This window comes from Rhipicephalus sanguineus, chromosome 6 (genome assembly GCF_013339695.2).
Source record: "Rhipicephalus sanguineus isolate Rsan-2018 chromosome 6, BIME_Rsan_1.4, whole genome shotgun sequence".
Classification (NCBI taxonomy): domain Eukaryota; kingdom Metazoa; phylum Arthropoda; class Arachnida; order Ixodida; family Ixodidae; genus Rhipicephalus; species Rhipicephalus sanguineus.
The window spans coordinates 155,845,439-155,864,954 of record NC_051181.1 but is presented as its reverse complement, the minus strand read 5'-3'; the positions used below and the strand labels follow the sequence as shown (position 1 = coordinate 155,864,954).

The window sequence follows — 19,516 nt, the reverse complement described above, 5'->3', positions numbered from 1 at the left end:
CGCTGCTGGTAGGTGGCACAACAGCGTGGCACACAGCATCCTTGAAGCACTGTTCATGCACAGAAACGTTCCAGTGACTACTGAATCTTCTCGGATCTCTTTTTCAAGTCATTTTTGTAGCCGAAGGTCTCTCCTTCTTTCTTGAATAGCTGCAGTGAGGAGCATCTGTTTAGAGGCATTGAATTCAGTGGACATTGTTTCAGTGCGTGTTAGCATCTCTGCATCAAAGTGAAGTAAGAACGGTAAACACCACTGCTCACAACAATGTGCAGATACATTTGAGCCTCATCATGATGCTCTCACATCTGACTTGAAAGGATATCATCATATTCGATATTCTAGGCACATATTTGTCATATGTAGTAATATTAATTTAAAAAAAACATTAATTTACTTTGTTGTATTCTAGGTGTGCATGAACATTTGAAAATTTCAAATATCGAATTTGACAGTCATTGTTTGTTAATACAAATATTTTTGGGATAGTTAGCGAATATTTCAAACATTAGTTTCATTCAAATAATCACACGGTCACCTCAAAAGTAGGATAAACTTATACCCATCAGCATTGTGTTGGCATAAAACATAAGAGCTTATGTATAGTGCAGCAGGGCACATTGCTTGGGGAGCCAGACTTTTCTGGCTATAGTACTACGATCATTTGCAGTTTCTGAAGGATTCTGTGAATGGAAACAATCCTGATGCTGATTTTCTGATTTTAATGCTAAAATTTGCCAAGGATGTGAACATCATCTCATATTGCTAAAGCGGCTGTTCATTATTTGAAAAGCATCTGCTTTTACTCGGTTTGTATCTGACACTATTTCATTTGGTCTGAAAGTGCACTATTTGTACACCCTTATAATATTTGTTTAAACATATTTTCATTTATTATATTGAGCTTTGACTGTGCTCAGGTTGCACACAACATTCTTTTATGTGTGCATGTGTATTTGTCTCTGTGACATTAAAATTAAATTTCCCTACAAGGTTGTCACCTTAATCAAGACACTGTCATCTACTTCATCCTATTGTATAAACCACATGCTCTTTGATCTTCGTCAGTCTGGCTATTTATGCTGGAAAAATAATTATCTTCAATGCTGTTCAGGCATCTAATCAAACAACTGTCAAAGACTGTTTAGTAGTTGAACTATTACCGTGGGCTGGTAGTTTGGATCAGCCGATGACTTCAGCAGATGAAGCCTTCGATTGTAGGCTTCCTCAAACTTTCGGCGGTGCAGCATTTCGGTAATGCTTCGCCATGCCCTGCATTGAAAGTAGATTTCACACATTGTAAAATCAAACAATGGGTAGGGCTTAGCACTAAGCAAGGCCTTAGCATGAAATTGACGGAATAGCTATGTTCTAAACAGTTTACTTTTGTTCCTGTTGTATACCCTGTTTTTCACTTTGTTGGTTTGTGATTGCTTCAATTATTGATTTATGTTATGTCAATGAGTGTAACCAATATATGTGAATTAATCTCTACACCACTGCATGTAGAAGAACAAAAATAGCTTGCGGAGCTTGCAGAGTATTAAAATTTTTGGCATGTCTTGACATAATGTGTTTGCTTCAGCTGTAGCTTCCACATGTAATTTAATTGTAGAATCAATCAAATTTCCTTATGTGAAACTATTCAGTTCTATCATGGTACAATTTCGTCATGGCCCTAAAGAAATGAATGTTGGTAGAGCCTATGTAGGGAGTAAAATAAGCTAGTTTTTACCGAGATTTAACCAAATGCGCTGACCACGTAGTGTTGGTGGTGGTAATGCTGTACTGTACCACCTTAGTATACAATATTTCCATTATGAATGTGCACGATAAAGAAACCCTGATTTTCATTTGAAAAACTGTGTAAACATTTTGACTGCTTTCTGGCCCACTTGCTTAAAAGTAGCTCAACATCTGGATGGTTGATTTGCTCAGAATGTGATTGCATGTGCTTTGCCAATCTCAACACCTTTGTAGCTAATAACATGAAATAAGGGCTCCTTTCTTTCACTTCAGTACCAAAACACCTGAGCATTTTAATCATTTCTCAGCACATTCCTAAAGTGGGAACTTCAATGCCTGATAAAACAACAGATTCCCATGATTAGCAATGTAGCAAAAATTTACGCTTTGTTTCTAAAGCCTAAATCAATGTGTCAGCTCATGTCTTCGATTGCAATAACCACTGACACAGTAGAGCATTTGGGATTGTCTTCTGTGATGACGGTAGGTTCCCGCCGAGCCTGTTTCAGTAACCTTGAGTGCAGTATTTCCTTTGCCTCCTGAAACAACAGCAAAAACAAACTACATATTATATGTGCTCTTAAGCAATGAAATGTATGAACTTCGCCACTAGTCCATTTGTATCAACAGGCAAGTTGTCAGGGCAAGCATTACAATGTCGACAGAGACGCAACATGAGCAATTTTCTCAAATTTTATACTGTTGGTCATTAGGCTAGCGTGTCAGCTGCAACTGGACATTTTGCGAAGGCGTCATGTGGTCATTGTATACACCAAGTGGTTCCTCTAGCCTAGCATTACTCTACAAGGCATACCACATGCTTTTTCTTTTATCGGCTGTTCTTTTTTTTTTTCATTTTTGGAAGGCAGATAGGATCTTCCCTTCGCACATCTGGAACCCCTGTCTTCAATCGCTGCAACCCGATGCTCTGACAGGTGTTATGAATGTCTCTCATCATACTCAGAACCGTGCTTTGTATATAACACATGATTCTGCCTTCATTTCTCGCGTATCATCCTGCCATCAAATTTTTATCAGGTGAGAAGACTTTAAACACAGTTCCAACTCCTACTTCTCTGTTTAAATCTATGTATAGTAATCGTAAACGCTTTCGTGATTCAGTTGCTGACTCATGATGAAAAGGGGGCGCGAATAACACGGCACACAAGAAAGGATGGACACAGGCGTCGTCCTGTGTCCATCCTTTCTTGTGTGCCGTGTTATTCGCGCCCCCTTTTCATCATGAATCAACACCAACTCGCCCAACTTTTAGATGAGAAGTATGTTATGGCGGAGTTCAATCCGGTGGTGGTGGTGGTGGTGTGCGGCGTGACCACCCTTACTGCGCATGCGCATACCCTCTCCACTCCCCCTCACCATTCCTCCTGACCTCTTCCCCTTTCCCCATCTCCACTTTCCCTCTCCCATACCCCTCCCCCTTTCTACTCTTCCTCTGAAACGCGGGCTAGACATGCCGAAATTCTCTCCTGCGCAGCGCCGCGATGAGCACCAGTGCATGCGCGTCCCCTCCACCTCTCTCTCCTCTCCTATGCTGCCCCCCTCTCGCACGCCTGTCGACCGCGTTCCCCGCTCGCCCTGTGAGAATTAACGGCCAGGCTAGAGGGAAGACAAGACGCGCGTAGCGTTCCTCTTCGCGTTCCACGACGCGAGGTCGGTAGCATGCCCAACGAACGCCAACGGAACGCGATCGTGCAAGTGCCCCGGCTTCGCTTCGTCTCATGGTCCTCTTATAATTTTTTATTATTCAGTTGCCGAGCCAATATGAAGTTTGTGGCACATGAGAGAGGAAGCTAAACACTATCAGCCTTAAAAAGTGGAAATAAGATTTGAGGCTTTGTCCATTTTGCAGAATATAGGTTAAAAAGGTGAAAATTCAAGCTTGCATTCGTAATTCTGCACCAGAAATGGATATATCAGTTAAGTGGATATCTGTTGCAATATCTAAAGCATACAGATTTTATGTTCGAGTTCTCAGCTTGCGCAAAATTGTTGCAAATACTTACAAGAGTTAAAAAAAAAGTAATAATCGCAAAATAGTGAGGTATGTATAATAGTTACGATAAACGGCAGCGCACACCGGGTTAAGACATACACGAAACACGAAAAAGGGCGACGCGCGCTCAGCGCTAGTGTCGTCCTTTTTTTTTTTTTTGCGTTTCGTGTATGTGTTCACCCGGTGTGCGGTGCCGTTTATCGTGAATATGACCAACCAACTAGCCCACAAGTACATTTTAAGCAGGTGTATAATAGACTGATTTGGTCTACTGTAAATATCGTTAGGAGGCACAGTTTACGGACTCGTGATTGAGGTCTTACTCATTAAGTTAAAAGCTTCAGTTCTTTTTATGTATTCATGGATTTTTTTTATTTCCAACAATGCAGCCACTATAAGAACTTTTAGATTTAGCAGCGCAAAAAGACGAAACACTTAAGAAGGAACACGCACACGCCGGCGCTGTGTGTGTGTGTTCCTAAATCTATCCTAATCATGAACCCACTCGCCCAAGCAGCATTTTTAGATAAGAACTTTCCTTCCTATAGTAACTAGATTTTAGCATTTTCTCTTAAATTGGCCCTGCAACACATTTTTCCAAGTAACAATCGAATGGCTTCATCAAAAGGGTACTGACGCGAAAATTTTCAGTTTTTTTTTTTACGTCAAATGAAAGGCCAAGCCCTCAAGAGACTAGAAAGTGTACTGCGGAGCGTGAGTGCACCCTGAAAAAGTAATTACAGTATGTTTTTAAAAGCTAGTTTCGGTTCCTACTGTACCCTGACGTCACAACACGGTATGAGCTTCTCGCCACGTTCTCGCGCAAGATCGTGATGTTTACACAGTCGCTCCGAACCGTGGATCCGGTGACGCACAAGCTGTCATGTTGGAAGTTTTGGCGCCTGACGTCATCACAACTAACGAGACTGCCGCGTGAAGTCGCTAAGCTAGTGTCGATGTCTGTAGGTGCGCCGAGGAAAAAATGACCTTATTATCAAAATAAGATATCAGCATTTGCTGAGCTCAGGAGATTTGTATGGCAGACCAAACTCGCCTTCGAAAAGTGGTGTCAGTACCCCTTTAAATAAGTTTATTACCTCACGAATCGATCGCCGCAAAAATGTTTAGCATCCGTCAAGTACGAGCGGAGTTAGAGATTTGTCGCACGCTGTAATTACTTTCTCTCTTCTCTCGTCCCGACGAGCGCGCTGTAACCACTGTAACCGAAGCAGGGAGGGATGACACGTGGGAAAAAGTTACGTCACTCTCGCGTCATGACCTTCAGCACTTTTTTTTTGTTTTCGAACGCGCGGCTTACTTTCATTTGCGGGCGCGTGGCGGCCTAGGTAAATATGCAGCACACGATACTCGAATGAACACATGATGGCCGTGTATTTGGGTATGTGGCATCATTTGCAGAAAGAAGTGTGAACGATTTGTAGCTGACTTTGAAAATCGATTGTAAATTCCAGGAAGCGTGCCGCGCTATAATGTTTGGCTCGCGCGTTCTCGGGAGCCTCGGCTACCGATCGGCAGCGTTTTCTGACCATGCTGATAAAGTGTTGCAGTCCCCCTTTAAACGCGTAAAACATCATGAAGTGAATTGCAGTAGATGGCGGCAAGCTTAACCTCCGTGTGTGTAAGCACTACGGGGAATCTAACCAATTATGGGCTGTAGGATGGCAAGTTCGAGATAGCAAAGAGCGCAGCATGTATGTTTTACGCAGGGCAGTTCTTCCGGTCCATCGCATGACCTCTGGGTATCAAATTCCGATCTTAATTTCACTTCTGATTCTCACGTCCAGTCTCAACTGCACCTTCGATCTTAGCATTTTCTGGTCTACACTTCTAGTTAGAATCTGTACCCCTAATTACTTTTTCAGTTACTTTTTCAGTATTTCTTCTATACACCACGTATGCCTCCGACAAGCTTCACCACGATCACACCCTTTTCCACTTTGAGACTTCTGATGGTGACTCATTAAAGTTATAATAACAGCTGCACGTAGCTGGTTCTCACACTCACCCCAGATGCCCAGGAGGCCATCACGTTGTCTATCCAGCGTCCGTGCAGCCGCACGAAGGGCCGGTTCAAGATGGGGTTGTACACGTCGACTTGTATGCTGTGTCTCTGACTGTCTGGCGTGGGAGCCTGAAACGCAACAGGTCGCGGCAGTAAAATAAATAAATAAATAAGAATAAACAGTGAGGGCACACCACATCTCAAACCATACACTCTAAACTGCATCACTGTTTTCTTCGAAAAGCGTAGCAGTGGCAATTTAACAAGGCACGCTGCTGAGCTAGTCGGTTCATTACGTGAGGTCAAAGGCTGTGGCGCAAAAAACACGGGGACAAAGTGACGCCACGGAGCCGGCATACACGGGCGCCCGTGCATTTCGGTTCGTGTCCTCACTTTGTCCCCGTATTATAAGCGCCACAGAATTTTATCCTCAAGTTGCAATGACCACACTACAATCGTGGCAATCACAATATCCGGATTATTCGCATCGATGAATGAATGCTGTGGTCGTAGTATGCTGTGGTAGCTGCCTCGTTGCTTGGTGCGAAACCAACGCACCCGTTGCGGTTGTCACAGCCGCGTTGATCGATGTGGCTACAACAGTCTTAACTGCTTTTTGTGCAGACTCACTGATGACGGGAAAGAAATATTGACGCTGCTCATCACCAGAGGACTACTCAAGGCAATGCTCAAGGCTAACGTATAGAGGTTTCACTATGTAGATAAACACGTTTCTTAACTCCGTTATGGGCATGTGGTGTTCATATAATCAGCCAGTTTGGTGCTTGGTTAGCGCGAAGTGTGCGGCTGTCACGTAAAAATGCAGCAAATACGGTGGATCGTACCTTAGATATAAACTTCATCTTGGCGTAATAGCCCGTCTGGCGACAACTGACATTCGCGACGCCGCAGAACTCGAACCAAGGCTTGCTCGCAAGGTCTCTGCAGCAAGAAGATTTTTAATTTTTCTCTTCTAAATCATTTAACAAACTAGACGAGCAGAATGAGGCGTGACCCGTAAAAATATTTATGCCCTTGATGGTGTTCTAAATCATACAACACCCTTGAAATGTGTTTTCATCCAAGAAACATCTAATCGACACTCATTAGCGAATCAGTTCAGGGGAAGATGGAAGGTTGATAATATGAAATATTCGTGAACACGGGGTGTCCCTGGAGCTCACGTTTCGACAAGCAGACTTGTCTTCAAGGCTGCGAGGTTGCAGCCTCGAAGAAAAGTCTGTTTGTCGAAACGTCGGCTCCCTTGTTCACGATTATTTCGCCTCCCCGCTTCCCGTTAAGGCGTACTAAAAAAAGTTCCATGGTTGAACGCGGTTAAACTAAGTTTGTGAAGCGATAGCTCGGTTTTGGGAAATGACGAGACCATTAGTTTGCAGAGATTTCACTTCGTTGCTTGTCTAACAATAGTTTAGGCGGACAGGGTGGATGCAGCCAGCGCCTCTGGCGGTGGCGGCACGGAAGACTGACTTTGAGCCGCTGTGTTTTCGCGAGCGCGCCGCACTAGTGTTTCGCTGAAGCTATTTGGCCGGCGTTGCGACCATAGAGTTTCCTGATAATACGCTACAGGGAAGTCTGGCGCTAGTGTCTATGGGAGCTGCAAGGCATGGCGTTTCAGCCCACTAGATGCGTTGCTTCAGCCAGCGTGAGAATGATATGGGTAGGGTAGTATATGGATTTGTCTAAGCTTCGTTCTTTCGGCTCTGTTTGGCTCCGTGTGGCCTGCAGCCGCTTTGTCGCAAGACGAAGTTCAGCGAATGTTCAGCAGTTCCACTTCACCACCTTTACCTTTTTAGGCTCACGAAGTTCACAGCGATCCAATCTTTTATCCGAATGAAAAGCCAAAAAATAAGAATAAACAAAGCCACGAGTGCATATTCGAAGCCCCAAGCATGAAGGTTAGGCAAATGTACTACCCGTCATCCCCAAGGTGGGCTGATAGAGAAAGCGTGCATGAAGGCATCCTAATGGCTGAACGATCGCAGCGCCAGAGTTCCCTTTAGTAAATATTGTAGAAAACTCTGGTTGCGACGACAGGTGAGACGCGTGGAACGAAGCACGTCGGCGCGAACTCATCGGCGACACTTCGTGCCATCTCACCGGCAATGCGTAAATAACCTTCAGCGCTGACGCAGCTCAGAGACGCTGGCATGACCTTGGCTGATCTTGAAAGTAAGATTCACGGAATCGGGTGTTTTCTGTGTTCGCACCTGGAGGAGTGGAACTATCGCTCCAAATATCCGTGATGGTGCAAGAGTGTTTTCATTTTATCTCATTCTTTAGAGAAATATTGCTAGCAAGAAAAAAAGGGGGGAAAAGATCTCGCTTGATCCATCTGCCACATATCTGGTATCGTCGTAGAGATTATTGGATATGTGGCATAGGTGCCTTACGGTGTTTTTTGGTAAAGATATAGCTGTGTGAAGTCATGCCTCGCGCTTGACTACAACCCTGCGTTTAAAGCGCACGTAAGTGATATGCCATAGTACCTAAGTGTCCTTCAGCACTAAACCCACAGAATACACCATAGTGCTGTTTGCAAATAAGTAAATTGTGGCATAGCCAGGTCGAAAATTTCACGATGCTTTTTCTCGTCAGGGAAGGTTCACTTAGTTCTCATAGAAAGTATCTTAGAGATTAACTGTAATGGCGGTCTTCTGATACTGAAACGCGCCTCTGTCTTGCGTGTACACTTAGTCGACACTTACCGTACGCATCCGGGAGGCAACTCGAACACGTATTCCTCCGAATACTGGCGGATGTAGACGCTGAGGTTGCCGTGTAGCCGAACCTGTACGTACGACCCGACGCTAAACGCCTCGGGCTTAATTTGTGCCAAAGCTCGTATGCCGTTGGACGAGCACTCCGCGTACAAACACGTTTCTACGAGAAAAATAAAAAAGCGTCACAGAAATTACACTTTTCACAGATAATTTAAATACCACAAATGTGTCTATGATTGTACTTAAGATGAGTAATAACGGATTAGAAATGCACTAAAATGCTTTGTCCTTTCGTATCAATCGCACCGAAATTTGCCGCATCTCGCAAAAACTCCGCCAGAACAGCAATAGTACCAGTAAGACAGGGTCACTCTCGTAGTCGTATTGATGTCCTATAGTGTTCTACAACAACTCGTAATGGAGGCGTTCCCGAAAGAAGAATGCTGGCGCGCACCTGCGAATGTTCACTTCAACAGATATCACACGAAGCAGTGCGAGACTTGCCGCGCCTCCGCATGAGCTTACGCGGTGGGCTGACGGACACCTGTTCCGCGGCGTACTGCAGGTCCCCCATGCTCTGACCACAGCGCAGGTGCCACGAGCAGCGGTGCGTCTCTCCCAACACCGGCTCCAGCGGCTTGGTGACGTCGTCGCCTCGCTTGACGTAGTACATACCGGCCAGGTACCAGCGTAGCGCGCGTAGCATTCGCTCCGACGCGCGAGTTGACGAGCCGATCCTGCGAGCGAGCTCGCGTCATTCTGGTACATTGAAACCAAATAAAAGAACAGCAATTTAAACTGACAGTCTTTTTTTATGTTCACTTCTTTCGGCCTGTGATGACCCTGGGTTTTCTCGAGAGCGCCTACATTATGATCGAGCGCACGTCGTACATATGCGTAGCCATAGGGTGGGAGGAGGGCGTTTAACACCTATTGCTATGGTGTTCAACCCGCCCCCTCTACCCTCCGAAGCTTTTGGAAGTAACCTAGTGTAGAAGCTTGGGCGTGTTGGTAAAACATTGGAAGGAACACAGCGCAATAGAATATGGGGACAGAAAAGGGCGACACACACACATCGCTGTTTGTGCGTCGCCCTTCTTTGTCCACCGTTTTCTGTTGCGCTGTGCTCTTTCCAGTGCTTTAGAAGCAGCATGTATATATACGCATACTTGGTACAAACTTGCATATTGCCCCCCCCCCCCCCCCGCCCCCCCCTTCGGAATCAAGTCCGGGATTCACTCCTGAGAAGTCGTCGCATATCCGTCGACCTAATAATTCATTGGTTCTTAATTACAGCTGCAGAAACTTACCTACTATAAGCACAGAAAAAGAAAAGAAAAGACGACGAGAAAGTGCCGTAAGGCTTGCTTCACCTTTAACTGACCTATACTGCGAAAAAGCCTGCTTTACAGTCATTTTGCTCGCGATCAAATATTTCCCTGCAGAGATCATCTGCACTCGTAACTCAACGAACAGTGATTTGGAGAACGTCATATAATTAATTATTAAAATAAAGATAGTGACACGCAAGGAACCATGTTAGCGCGTACTGCGCAAATGATGGCTTTTTCCTGTGAACAAAAGACACCTTCAACGCTATCAGGGTAGTAATGCCGGCCGCATTGACTGCACAGCGCATATTCTGCTGCGTATTTCGCTACGTATCGGGCGTAAGTTGAAGTAAACTGGCTTGTAGCATAGCGTGGAAGCATCATCATCATCATCCGACTTCGCCGACTGCAGGGAAAAGGACTCTCCCGTGATCCGCCAATCAACCCGGTCCTGTGCTTGCTGCGGACACGTTATACCCACAAACTTCTGAATCTCATCTGCCCACCTAACTTTCTGTCTCCCCCTGGCGCGTTTGCTTTCTCTTGGAATCCAAGAAGGATTCCTAGAAAAGACCTCCCACGTGAGCGCGGAAACAAACGAGGACAAAGGTTCTCGTTTGTTTGTGTTCGTCTTGTACTCCTCCTTTGTCCTCGTTTGTTTCCGCGCTATGCTACAAGCCAGTTTACCAACAAGCCCATATTGGTACCCTTGTAAGTTGAAGGGAGTCTAGCACGTACTCCGCGAACAGCTCCGGGCAGGCGAACAAGTCGGCCAGCGCCTGAAGACACGAGCGACTTTGGAGGAGAGACATGGGGTAGTCGAGGTTCAGCAGGCTTTCCCCGAACGGAAGCGAGGAACAGAGGTCGGCCAGGTTGCGTGCCGTCGGACCATCTGGTTCTTCCCATATTCGGCCGGGGGACTCCAGCATCACGGGTAGCTGCGCAAACAAAGACGTGCTACCGCGCGCGTGGCCCGCCTGCCGACAGCGCCGTAGTGCTGCTGTGGCTGCGCGAGCTGCCTTCCGCGCGTGGTAGGCTGCCCACTTTCCCGCTTCGTACGAGCACAGCTACCCCTTGCCTAATGGTCCCTAAACCGTTTTCGACGAGTGTAGCTCGTCCGCTTGGCGGAAGGGCTTTTCGTCGTTGTCAGAATGATTAAAATTGCCACAATGACGAAACCATTCAATTTCTAAAAATATTCTTGTGCTTGTTTTGTTTTAATAAATCTTTAAGCTAACTTGACTTTGTATGTTCTTCAAGATTTCTTTTTTTTTTAAACTGCAAAAACTTGCTTTTTAGAAGATAAATCTACGATTCTTACTTTTAAGAAAACAACCGGGGAAACTCCTCATAATATAACAACAGCTGCTGTACATGACGCAAACGTGCCAGTGTGCGAGGCAAGCAAACTATGAGACATGTGCTTCCCATCACATCTGTAAACACTATTTCGAGCTTACTTTGATTGCTCCTGTAAAGCTATAGCGTCGCTAAGACATTTTTTTAGTGTAAAACGAGACCTTTTATAGAACGCCTGTGCTATGCTTTTGCTCTGCACAAAATTTTTCAATTTACTCACTATATCTAATGCCCCGGTATTGTATAAGCTTTATTGACGCTGCAGTCTAACTGCAACGTACAACGGCTTTGTGTATAGGGCTGGGCCGCAGGTTATCCTCTGGTTCATGAGTGCTATGAAAAGGGCTTAGTTAGTTGTGCTAGCACGATAGCGACAAAACGGGAACGGGAACAAGAAATACGTACCATTTGTCCGTGTTTTTTGTTCCCGTTCTTTTCGCTTTGTGAATAAGCAAGTATGAGCAGCTGTTCTTATTGATGAACCGATGGTTCATCGTCAGCAACAAGGCTCCGCTGTCGTACTCTCGGGCTGTCATTCTCGGTGATACTTTCACTTCCGCGAGATTTCACGAGATAAGCGCCGGATGTCTACTAGTGGGAATGACAGTTGGCGCAGGGCCAGATTACTGTCGCTCACAGACGGCCAACCTTGTCCGGCGCTAATTCTTGAAATCTCGCAAATTATCGCTGAAAAGTTGTCGTCCAGGAACGCTGCCTTTGGTCAAACCATCGCGTCAGGCCTTCCTACGTGTTATGCTGACTACGCGATCAGTTTGTGTCGCAGCAGCCGTACAAACTTCTATCTGATTTACAATGTGAAGCCGGTAAAGCTTCACTTGACGACGATATAAGCACAAGCTTACTGGGTAAAATAACCGCGCAATCTAGTTGCCATTCAAGTAAAGTGTACGCCGGCCTTGTGCGCGTGCGTGCGTGTGTGTGTGCGTGCGCGTGTGAATTGAGACATTACCTGTCGTGATAGATTTGAGGCTTGCCTTTATCTTTTTCCTATGTGGGGATGAGGCCGAGAACCTTAATCTAAATCAGAAAAAAAAAACACGGTTGATCCCTCCGTCATAGGAATCGGAATAACACGAAAGTAAAGCGTGCCCTTACAGAAGTAACTGAATGCTTACTGTACATTGATATAGGAAAATTTGCACAGTGTATATTGATGTCTGGCAGCTAATGGCGCCATTTAACGTGTATGCACCCACTTTGGTGATTGGTGGTACATCTCCATCCCGACGACTAACGTCCCTGCTAAATGATTAAACAAACCCTCGTGGTGCCTGTAGTAGTTAGCGGTGAAAGCGTAATCAGAGAACTAGGTGTGATAGCCAGAAGAGCGTCGCATATTGGACGCACGGCCGGACTAGAGGGAAACGCAAAGCGCGTCGTGTCGCCCCGGTAGCCCGGCCGCGATTTTTCTCGGGGCGAGCGCGTGAGCATGGAACGTGGTGTTACAGCAAGGTGAGGCAGGCGCGTGTCACAGAGCTATTTTTGCTTTGTATTAGCGTGATGCTGAGCGAGGCCGACGCTTTTACGACGCTTGGGCAAAGGTCGCCGCCTCGCGGTGTGTTAAGGCATTGACAAAATTGAACTTCTATTGAAAACGCGCCGAATGGGGCGGACGCGTAACGCGTTGCAGGTGCTAGTCGCGGAGGCCGCAGCAATGACGAATTACTTTACCTTACCACTCCCAGAGGTCAACGCCACCTAGCCGACCGGGAGAGTGGTAGATATAAAAGGCGCGTTCGTAAAGCCTTCAGAGTCTGTGACCGTGGCGCAGTGGATAGCGTGCCCAGCATCTGGTGTTGCGGACCGAGCGGTCGTGGGTTCGATGCCCGTTGACGGTACCTTCTTTTCTTTGCCGTCTTATTGTGTATATTTTCCGACGTCATTTCCGTGACGGAAATACGTCACTGAAGTCTTGGTGGACCCCGGCATAAAACACTTTCGTGTTAAAAGAACCGTCGCGTTCGATAATGTTAGGTGAGTATTGGGCTTTTTCGGCATCTCAGCTAAGCGTATTGAGGGATCTTCTACGTACCGGTGTCGTCCTTGTGTGGCACTTCGATGGTGACCGACTTCCCAGAACCCGGCCGTGGCCAAGCATCGTGTTGGCCTGCCAGCGATGGTCTGACGAAGGGGCTGCCGATCGAGTCGAGGTCCCGCCTGTGTCTGAGCTGTCGGCTGTTGTGCATCATCGTCCGTTGAAGAGTGGTACAAGACGAAGGAGAGATGACCGCTTGAGGTTAGCAAAAACGCGAATTTCTGCAACCCATATGAGGAAGCACGGAGGGGTCACGGAGCAAACCATATGAGAGAGCTTATGACGGAGTGCGAACAAGACAGACGTTCGCATTCCGTTCCCGTTTGTCCGTGACCACTGTACGTTCACATGTTATGTGCGTCCACGTCCATTAGTGCCGTAAGTAAGAACGCTTTACTATGAATCAACACTGCGACTTCATCGCCTGTTGACATTTTATTAATGGCGTTCCCACAAAGCCCACGCCGTGAATGATCTACGCCACTGTCTGACATTGCACAAAAGGCATGGTACTTACAAGAATCGCTGCTGTTCTGGCTGGACCGCTTGGATTGAGCCGTGATGACGGTCAGTCTACAGGGCGTGGTCGTCCGTTTGGGTATCACCGGGCCGAGTTCCAAGTGTGTGCAGAAAGTTATTTAGGGGTTGGCAAGCTATGCAGTTTAACCATGGCGTGCATCGTTAGCGGCGTGCACATTACTGAGCAGAATACGAACATAACGTTATCCACTGGTGGCATACAATCTATCGGCCCATGCGGCTGCAAACGTATACACCAGACACATTTTGTGTACATTGCAATAACGAACAAATCAATCAATCAATCAGACCAGAACAATGTCTACACATATATGTGCAGACCACTAGCTATTGCCCACAAACGAATGACTTCTTAGCTATTGCCCACAAACGAAGTACAATGATATTCAGCGTGCGTGCACTGGCTCCTAGTGTGCAAGACTGGGCTTACTGGTATGCGATATGTTAGTCAGAGCCGTGCTTGTAGAATTTGTATTTCTCACGTCTCCCTTTCTAAAGCGCTGTTTGATTGCGTCTTAGAGTGGCACTTATGTGAACTTCAAGTGAGCTGAGATTGCGCTGTTCTCAGTAAGCCATCCGGGAATACGATGCATATATTACACGCAAAAATAGGCGAGATATATATTAAAAAAATGAATGTCCCACTCACAGTGACCTGGAACTCTTGTCGGCGTGAGTGTCTGGAATGGGCAGACGAGACGGATTAGTAACATGCACCAGGAATACCACTTCGCATTCAGGTTTGAAGTCTTGGCTTATACACATTGTGTGCATAGGACGTGTGAAAAGTATAGAAATTCGCCTATAGGACGACTAGACTATTCTTTGCGTACATGAGAGAACCACCACTGAACAGCATACGCCCTTGCAATTTTTTTACAGTATCACGCGATCGCTGAGCGCGGGATATGGTAGCGTCCAGGCCCGTAGCCAGGGGTGGGGGGGTGGGGGTGGGGTGGAGGGAGGGAGGGCTAGGGCCTCCGCCGAAATTTTGGTGAAGTAGGTGTTTTTACCAAAAATAAATAATGAAAATATGTGTTTTTCTCAAAGAGTCAAGGTGTTCAGCAAGTGCCCCCCCACCTGAAAAAAAAAATATTCCTGGCTACGGGCCTGGTAGCGTATAATATTCTCGAACGGTAACGAGACCTTCAGACGATGCGCAAGCGCACAATGCTGTGGGTGCCTGTCGACACCTCGAGGCTGCTCGTGACTTTAGGCAGTTATCTGTGAAAGGCTTTCATAAGAAACGAAAGATAAAAAAAGAGCGGATAACGCTGCGGAAAGTGAATCCGCCTAGCACAGCCGAGGACACTTGCACGTGGCTGCGCATAGCACGCATGCGCATACCCTTGACCATTTCTCCGATGTGCTCCGTTGTACGGCGCTGTTTACATAAAGATTACTTAAAGATATTGTAACGCGGCGCTGGAGGAGCGCGAAAGAAGAACGAGGAAGAAGAACGGGCGCGAAGGATTTGGTGCTCGGCATCATCGGATCGTCCCTTGTCTTTTGCCTACCGCTTCTTGACCTCATTGTAAATAAACCCATATCATCCGTAACAGTTTTGGTGGACTGGTGCGGGGTAACCGACGCCCTGGACAACACTGTCGCAGACGACCTTCGAAGAAGCCGACGCCTAGCCGGACTACCTCCGGAACACACCGACATGACCGACGCCCGCGAAGGCACGTCGGCCGGCAACGCCCACGCACCAACCGGTGTCACGGAGCAAGGCAGCCACCGACCGAGACAACCTAGCTACTGGGCACCTGAGCCACGCATATTCTCAGGTAGGACCGATGAAGACGTGGACGAGTGGTTAAAGCACTACGAAAGAGTGAGCCGCTATCACGAATGGAGTACGTCGGCGAAGCTCGTGAACGTGGCATTCTTTCTCGCCGGGACCGCCCTGCTTTGGTTTGAGAACCATGAACACGTGCTGACCACTTGGCCGACCTTTGTTGAGGAACTGAAGGCCTGCTTTGGGGACACAAGTTCCAAGAAAAAGAAGGCTGAACAGACACTCGCACGTAGAGCACAACTGCCCGGCGAAACGTGTACGACGTACATTGAGGAAGTACTGAAGCTTTGTGGCATTGTGAACACGAACATGTCCGACGAAGACAAGGTCGGACATCTGTTAAAGGGCATCGCTGAAGATGTTTATAGCTTTTTAATTACAAGGGAAAACCTGCACACACCTTCCGAGTTTAGGCAGCAATGTCGGGCATTCGAGGCGCTGAAGACCCGACGAATTTTGCCGAAGTTCGGGCGCTTGGACAACGTCCCTACGGTTGCAAGTATGGACGTCGCCGCCTGCGAAGACCTCCCTCTGATCGTGCGTCGAGTAGTTCAAGAAGAGCTAGCACGGCTTCAGGGAGCAGGGGCTGGCTATCAATGCGCATTCGACGAGTTTCCCGAACCACCATCCTTCTGGAAGTGAGAGCGTCGCAACGAGTATCCACCACAATCTGAAGAGGCGCACTCCAGCACGAGCTTCCGATCGCTCCCGACAAGTCACGGTCGCCGCCGGATGTCACCACCCCGTCGTGCTGCTGCGGAATATCCCCCGACACCACAACGTCCTCCTGCAGACTACTACGAGACGTCACGACGTGCGCCTGCGGAGTACCACCCAACTCCGCGAGCCTCTGCTACCACTAATTTGAACCGTGACGTGCCAATATGCTACACGTGCGGCCTCCGAGGGCATATCTCGCGCTTCTGTCGCCGCCAGCCGCGAGCGCCACGTTTCTCGGCATACCCGGCTCGTGTACACGAAACCTCGACATCTCCATCTATCGTTAGCCCTCTACGACAGCAGTGGCCTAACAGATTGCGTGACGAGTCCCCAGCATCCGAGCGAAGCCTTACGCCGCCTTCGAGACGGCCACGCCGTTCGCCGTCCCCGCGTCGTCGGTCGCCTTCTCCTCCCCAGCTGGGAAACTAGCTGGTGCGACCGATGGAGGTGCGGTCGCGGGACGGTCCGATTCGCCAATTCCTCCTTCTGCTGTGATGTTGAAGAACAAAGTGCGTGTCTGTATAGACGGTGTAAACACTGTAGCTCTTGTAGATACTGGTGCGACTATTTCGGTGATGAGCCTTCATTTTAAAAATCACTTTTTAGGACATAAGGTTATGTTTGCGTGGGATCGCAATGAAACTTTTCGTGGAGTTGGAGGAGAAATGTTGCGCCCCGTTGGTGTTTGTTCGGCTTTAGTAACGATTGGAGGACAAAGTTTTAGAGCAGAATTCATTGTATTGGCGCAAGCAACTCATAGTGTTATCTTAGGGATAGACCTCCTGCGAGAATGTGGCGCTACACTTGACTGTGGGACTGGGGAAATTATTCTCCAAAGCACGTTGCCAACTGCCGTAATTGACGATTTTCGGGATCAACCCGCCGACGTTCTTTCGTTGTCAGAAGATGCGTTGATCCCTGGTCATACAGCCATGTTTATTCCCGTGTGCTCTTCTCGTGTCCTGTTGGGATCCTGCAGCGGCCTAGTAGAACCAGATCATACCAACGCACTTAAGAAGAATGTGCTGGTCCCTCGGTCGTTTATTCAAGTTATCGACGGACGTGCTCTCTTGTGGACAGTCAACGCTTCTGCAGAGTCTGTCTGTCTGCCAGCCGGATTCAAATTGGGAACGTTTGAGGAGATGGCCACAATTAACGTCCGGACGGTTGAAGGGTCCCGAGACATCCATCCACCCACTCCTGACTACTCAGCCGACTTGCGGCGCATGATAAACAAGTCGCTGTCTTCTGCTGAGCTAGATGTTCTTCAAGAGGTACTCGCCGGGTACGCGCCAGTCTTTGATTTTGCTCAAAGCGATCATTGTTTTACGCTGCCAAACTCCCGTATGCACCACCGTATCAACACGGGAGATGCTACACCGATACGCCAGAAGCCTTACCGCGTATCCCCTTCGGAAAGGAAAGTGATCGCCGAACAGGTCAACGACATGCTGCAGAAGGGCGTTATTCAGGAGTCATGCAGCCCCTGGGCAGCTCCGGTTATACTCGTAAAAAAGAAAGACAACTCATGGAGATTTTGTGTCGACTACCGCCGCCTTAACGCCGTCACGAAGAAAGACGTGTATCCTTTACCACGCATCGACGATGCTGTTGATTGCCTGCACTCCGCCTCGTACTTTTCATCCGTTGACCTCCGGTCTGGGTACTGGCAGATACCAATGCATCCGTCTGACAGAGAAAAGACTGCTTTCGTTACGCCCGACGGCTTATTTGAGTTTAACGTTATGCCGTTTGGCTTGTGTAACGCTCCAGCAACCTTCGAGCGATTCATGGACTCCATACTTCGCGGTCTCAAATGGGAGATTTGTATGTGTTATCTCGATGACGTCATTATTTTCGGCAGGACTTTCCACGAGCATAACCAGCGGCTCAGCGTTGTTCTCAGTTGTATCAAACAAGCTGGTCTTATTTTAAACTCCAAGAAGTGCCACTTTGGTGAGCGCCAAGCCGTTGTTCTTGGATATCTAGTCGACCAGGACGGCATACGACCAGATCCCAACAAGATCACTGCAGTGCGCAACTTCAAGCCACCAAAGACGGCGAAGGACCTTCGTAGCTTCCTGGGCCTTTGTTCTTATTTTCGCCGGTTTATTAAAAACTTCGCCCAGCTAGCTCATCCACTGACAGACTTGCTTCGAAAGGACACCCCCTACCGGTGGACCGCTGAGCATGAGGCTGCTTTCGAACAGTTGAAGTTTTTGCTCACTTCTGGGCCCCTTCTGCATCATTTCGACCCGGAGGCACTCACAGAACTGCATACCGATGCAAGTGGCGTGGGCGTTGGTGCCGTCCTCGTCCAGTTTCATGACGGACGCCAACACGTCGTTGCGTATGCAAGTCGTGCTCTGACAAAGGCTGAAAGCAATTATACTGTAACAGAACTGGAGTGCCTCGCAGTTGTTTTCGCCATACACAAGTTCAGACCTTATTTGTACGGCCGACATTTCAAGATCGTAACCGACCATCATTCCCTATGTTGGCTTGTCGGATTACGTGACCCAGCGGGCCGGTTGGCTCGTTGGTCCTTGCGGCTTCAGGAATATAACTTTTCTGTTGCCTACAAGAGTGGGCGATGCCACGCCGACGCCGATTGCTTATCTCGTCTACCATCTCCAACTACAAGCACCGATGACGACGATTTTGACAATTACCTTGCGACGGTCTCCTTGGACTTTCCGAGTATGGACATCTTCAGTCAGGAGCAGCTGCGCGACTCATCACTGAGACCAATTATTGATGCGACCAACAGATCTCGACACTCAATGCAATTTGTGATTCGTGACGGTGTTTTGTACCGCAAGAATTACTCAAGCAATGGTGCCCCACTGCTTCTAGTCGTCCCAGAACGCTTGCGCCTTGCGGTGTTCCGAGCAATGCACGACGACATTACGTCTGGGCACCTTGGATTTGCTCGGACGCTTCATCGCATCCGACAGCGGTTCTACTGGCCTCGACTGTGGAAGACGACGAAGCACTACGTCGCCAGTTGTGATGTATGCCAACGCCACAAGCAACCGACTGCTCTTCCTGCAGGTACACTGCAACAAGTTACGCCACCGACTTCGCCTTTCGAAAAAGTCGGCATAGATTTGCTCGGCCCTTTCCCGAAGTCTTCCACCGGACGCCGCTGGATTATCGTCTGCGTGGATTATCTAACACGTTACATT

The 19,516-nt window shown here is 47.7% G+C and overlaps 2 protein-coding genes across 3 annotated transcripts in view; one reads left to right on the top strand and one right to left on the bottom strand.

The window, feature by feature from the left end:
- Positions 1-77: 77 nt before the first annotated feature.
- Positions 78-10,781, bottom strand: LOC125758889 (oxysterol-binding protein-related protein 9-like). The gene is made up of 9 exons (XM_049416641.1): positions 10,591-10,781; positions 9,047-9,258; positions 8,507-8,681; positions 6,626-6,722; positions 5,784-5,909; positions 2,162-2,282; positions 2,055-2,079; positions 1,161-1,269; positions 78-149 (listed from the first exon to the last, which is right to left on the bottom strand). The coding sequence occupies exons 1-9, from the start codon at positions 10,779-10,781 to the stop codon at positions 78-80; spliced, it is 1,128 nt and encodes a 375-aa protein (XP_049272598.1).
- A 2,582-nt stretch (positions 10,782-13,363) lies between these two features.
- The window catches only part of LOC119396839 (acetylcholinesterase-1), a 129,207-nt gene continuing 123,054 nt past the window's right edge, over positions 13,364-19,516 (top strand). For both annotated transcript variants that reach the window (XM_049417250.1, XM_049417251.1), the window contains exon 1: positions 13,364-13,468. The gene's annotated coding sequence lies outside the window, so the exon portion shown is untranslated. The remainder of the gene's footprint in view (positions 13,469-19,516) is intronic.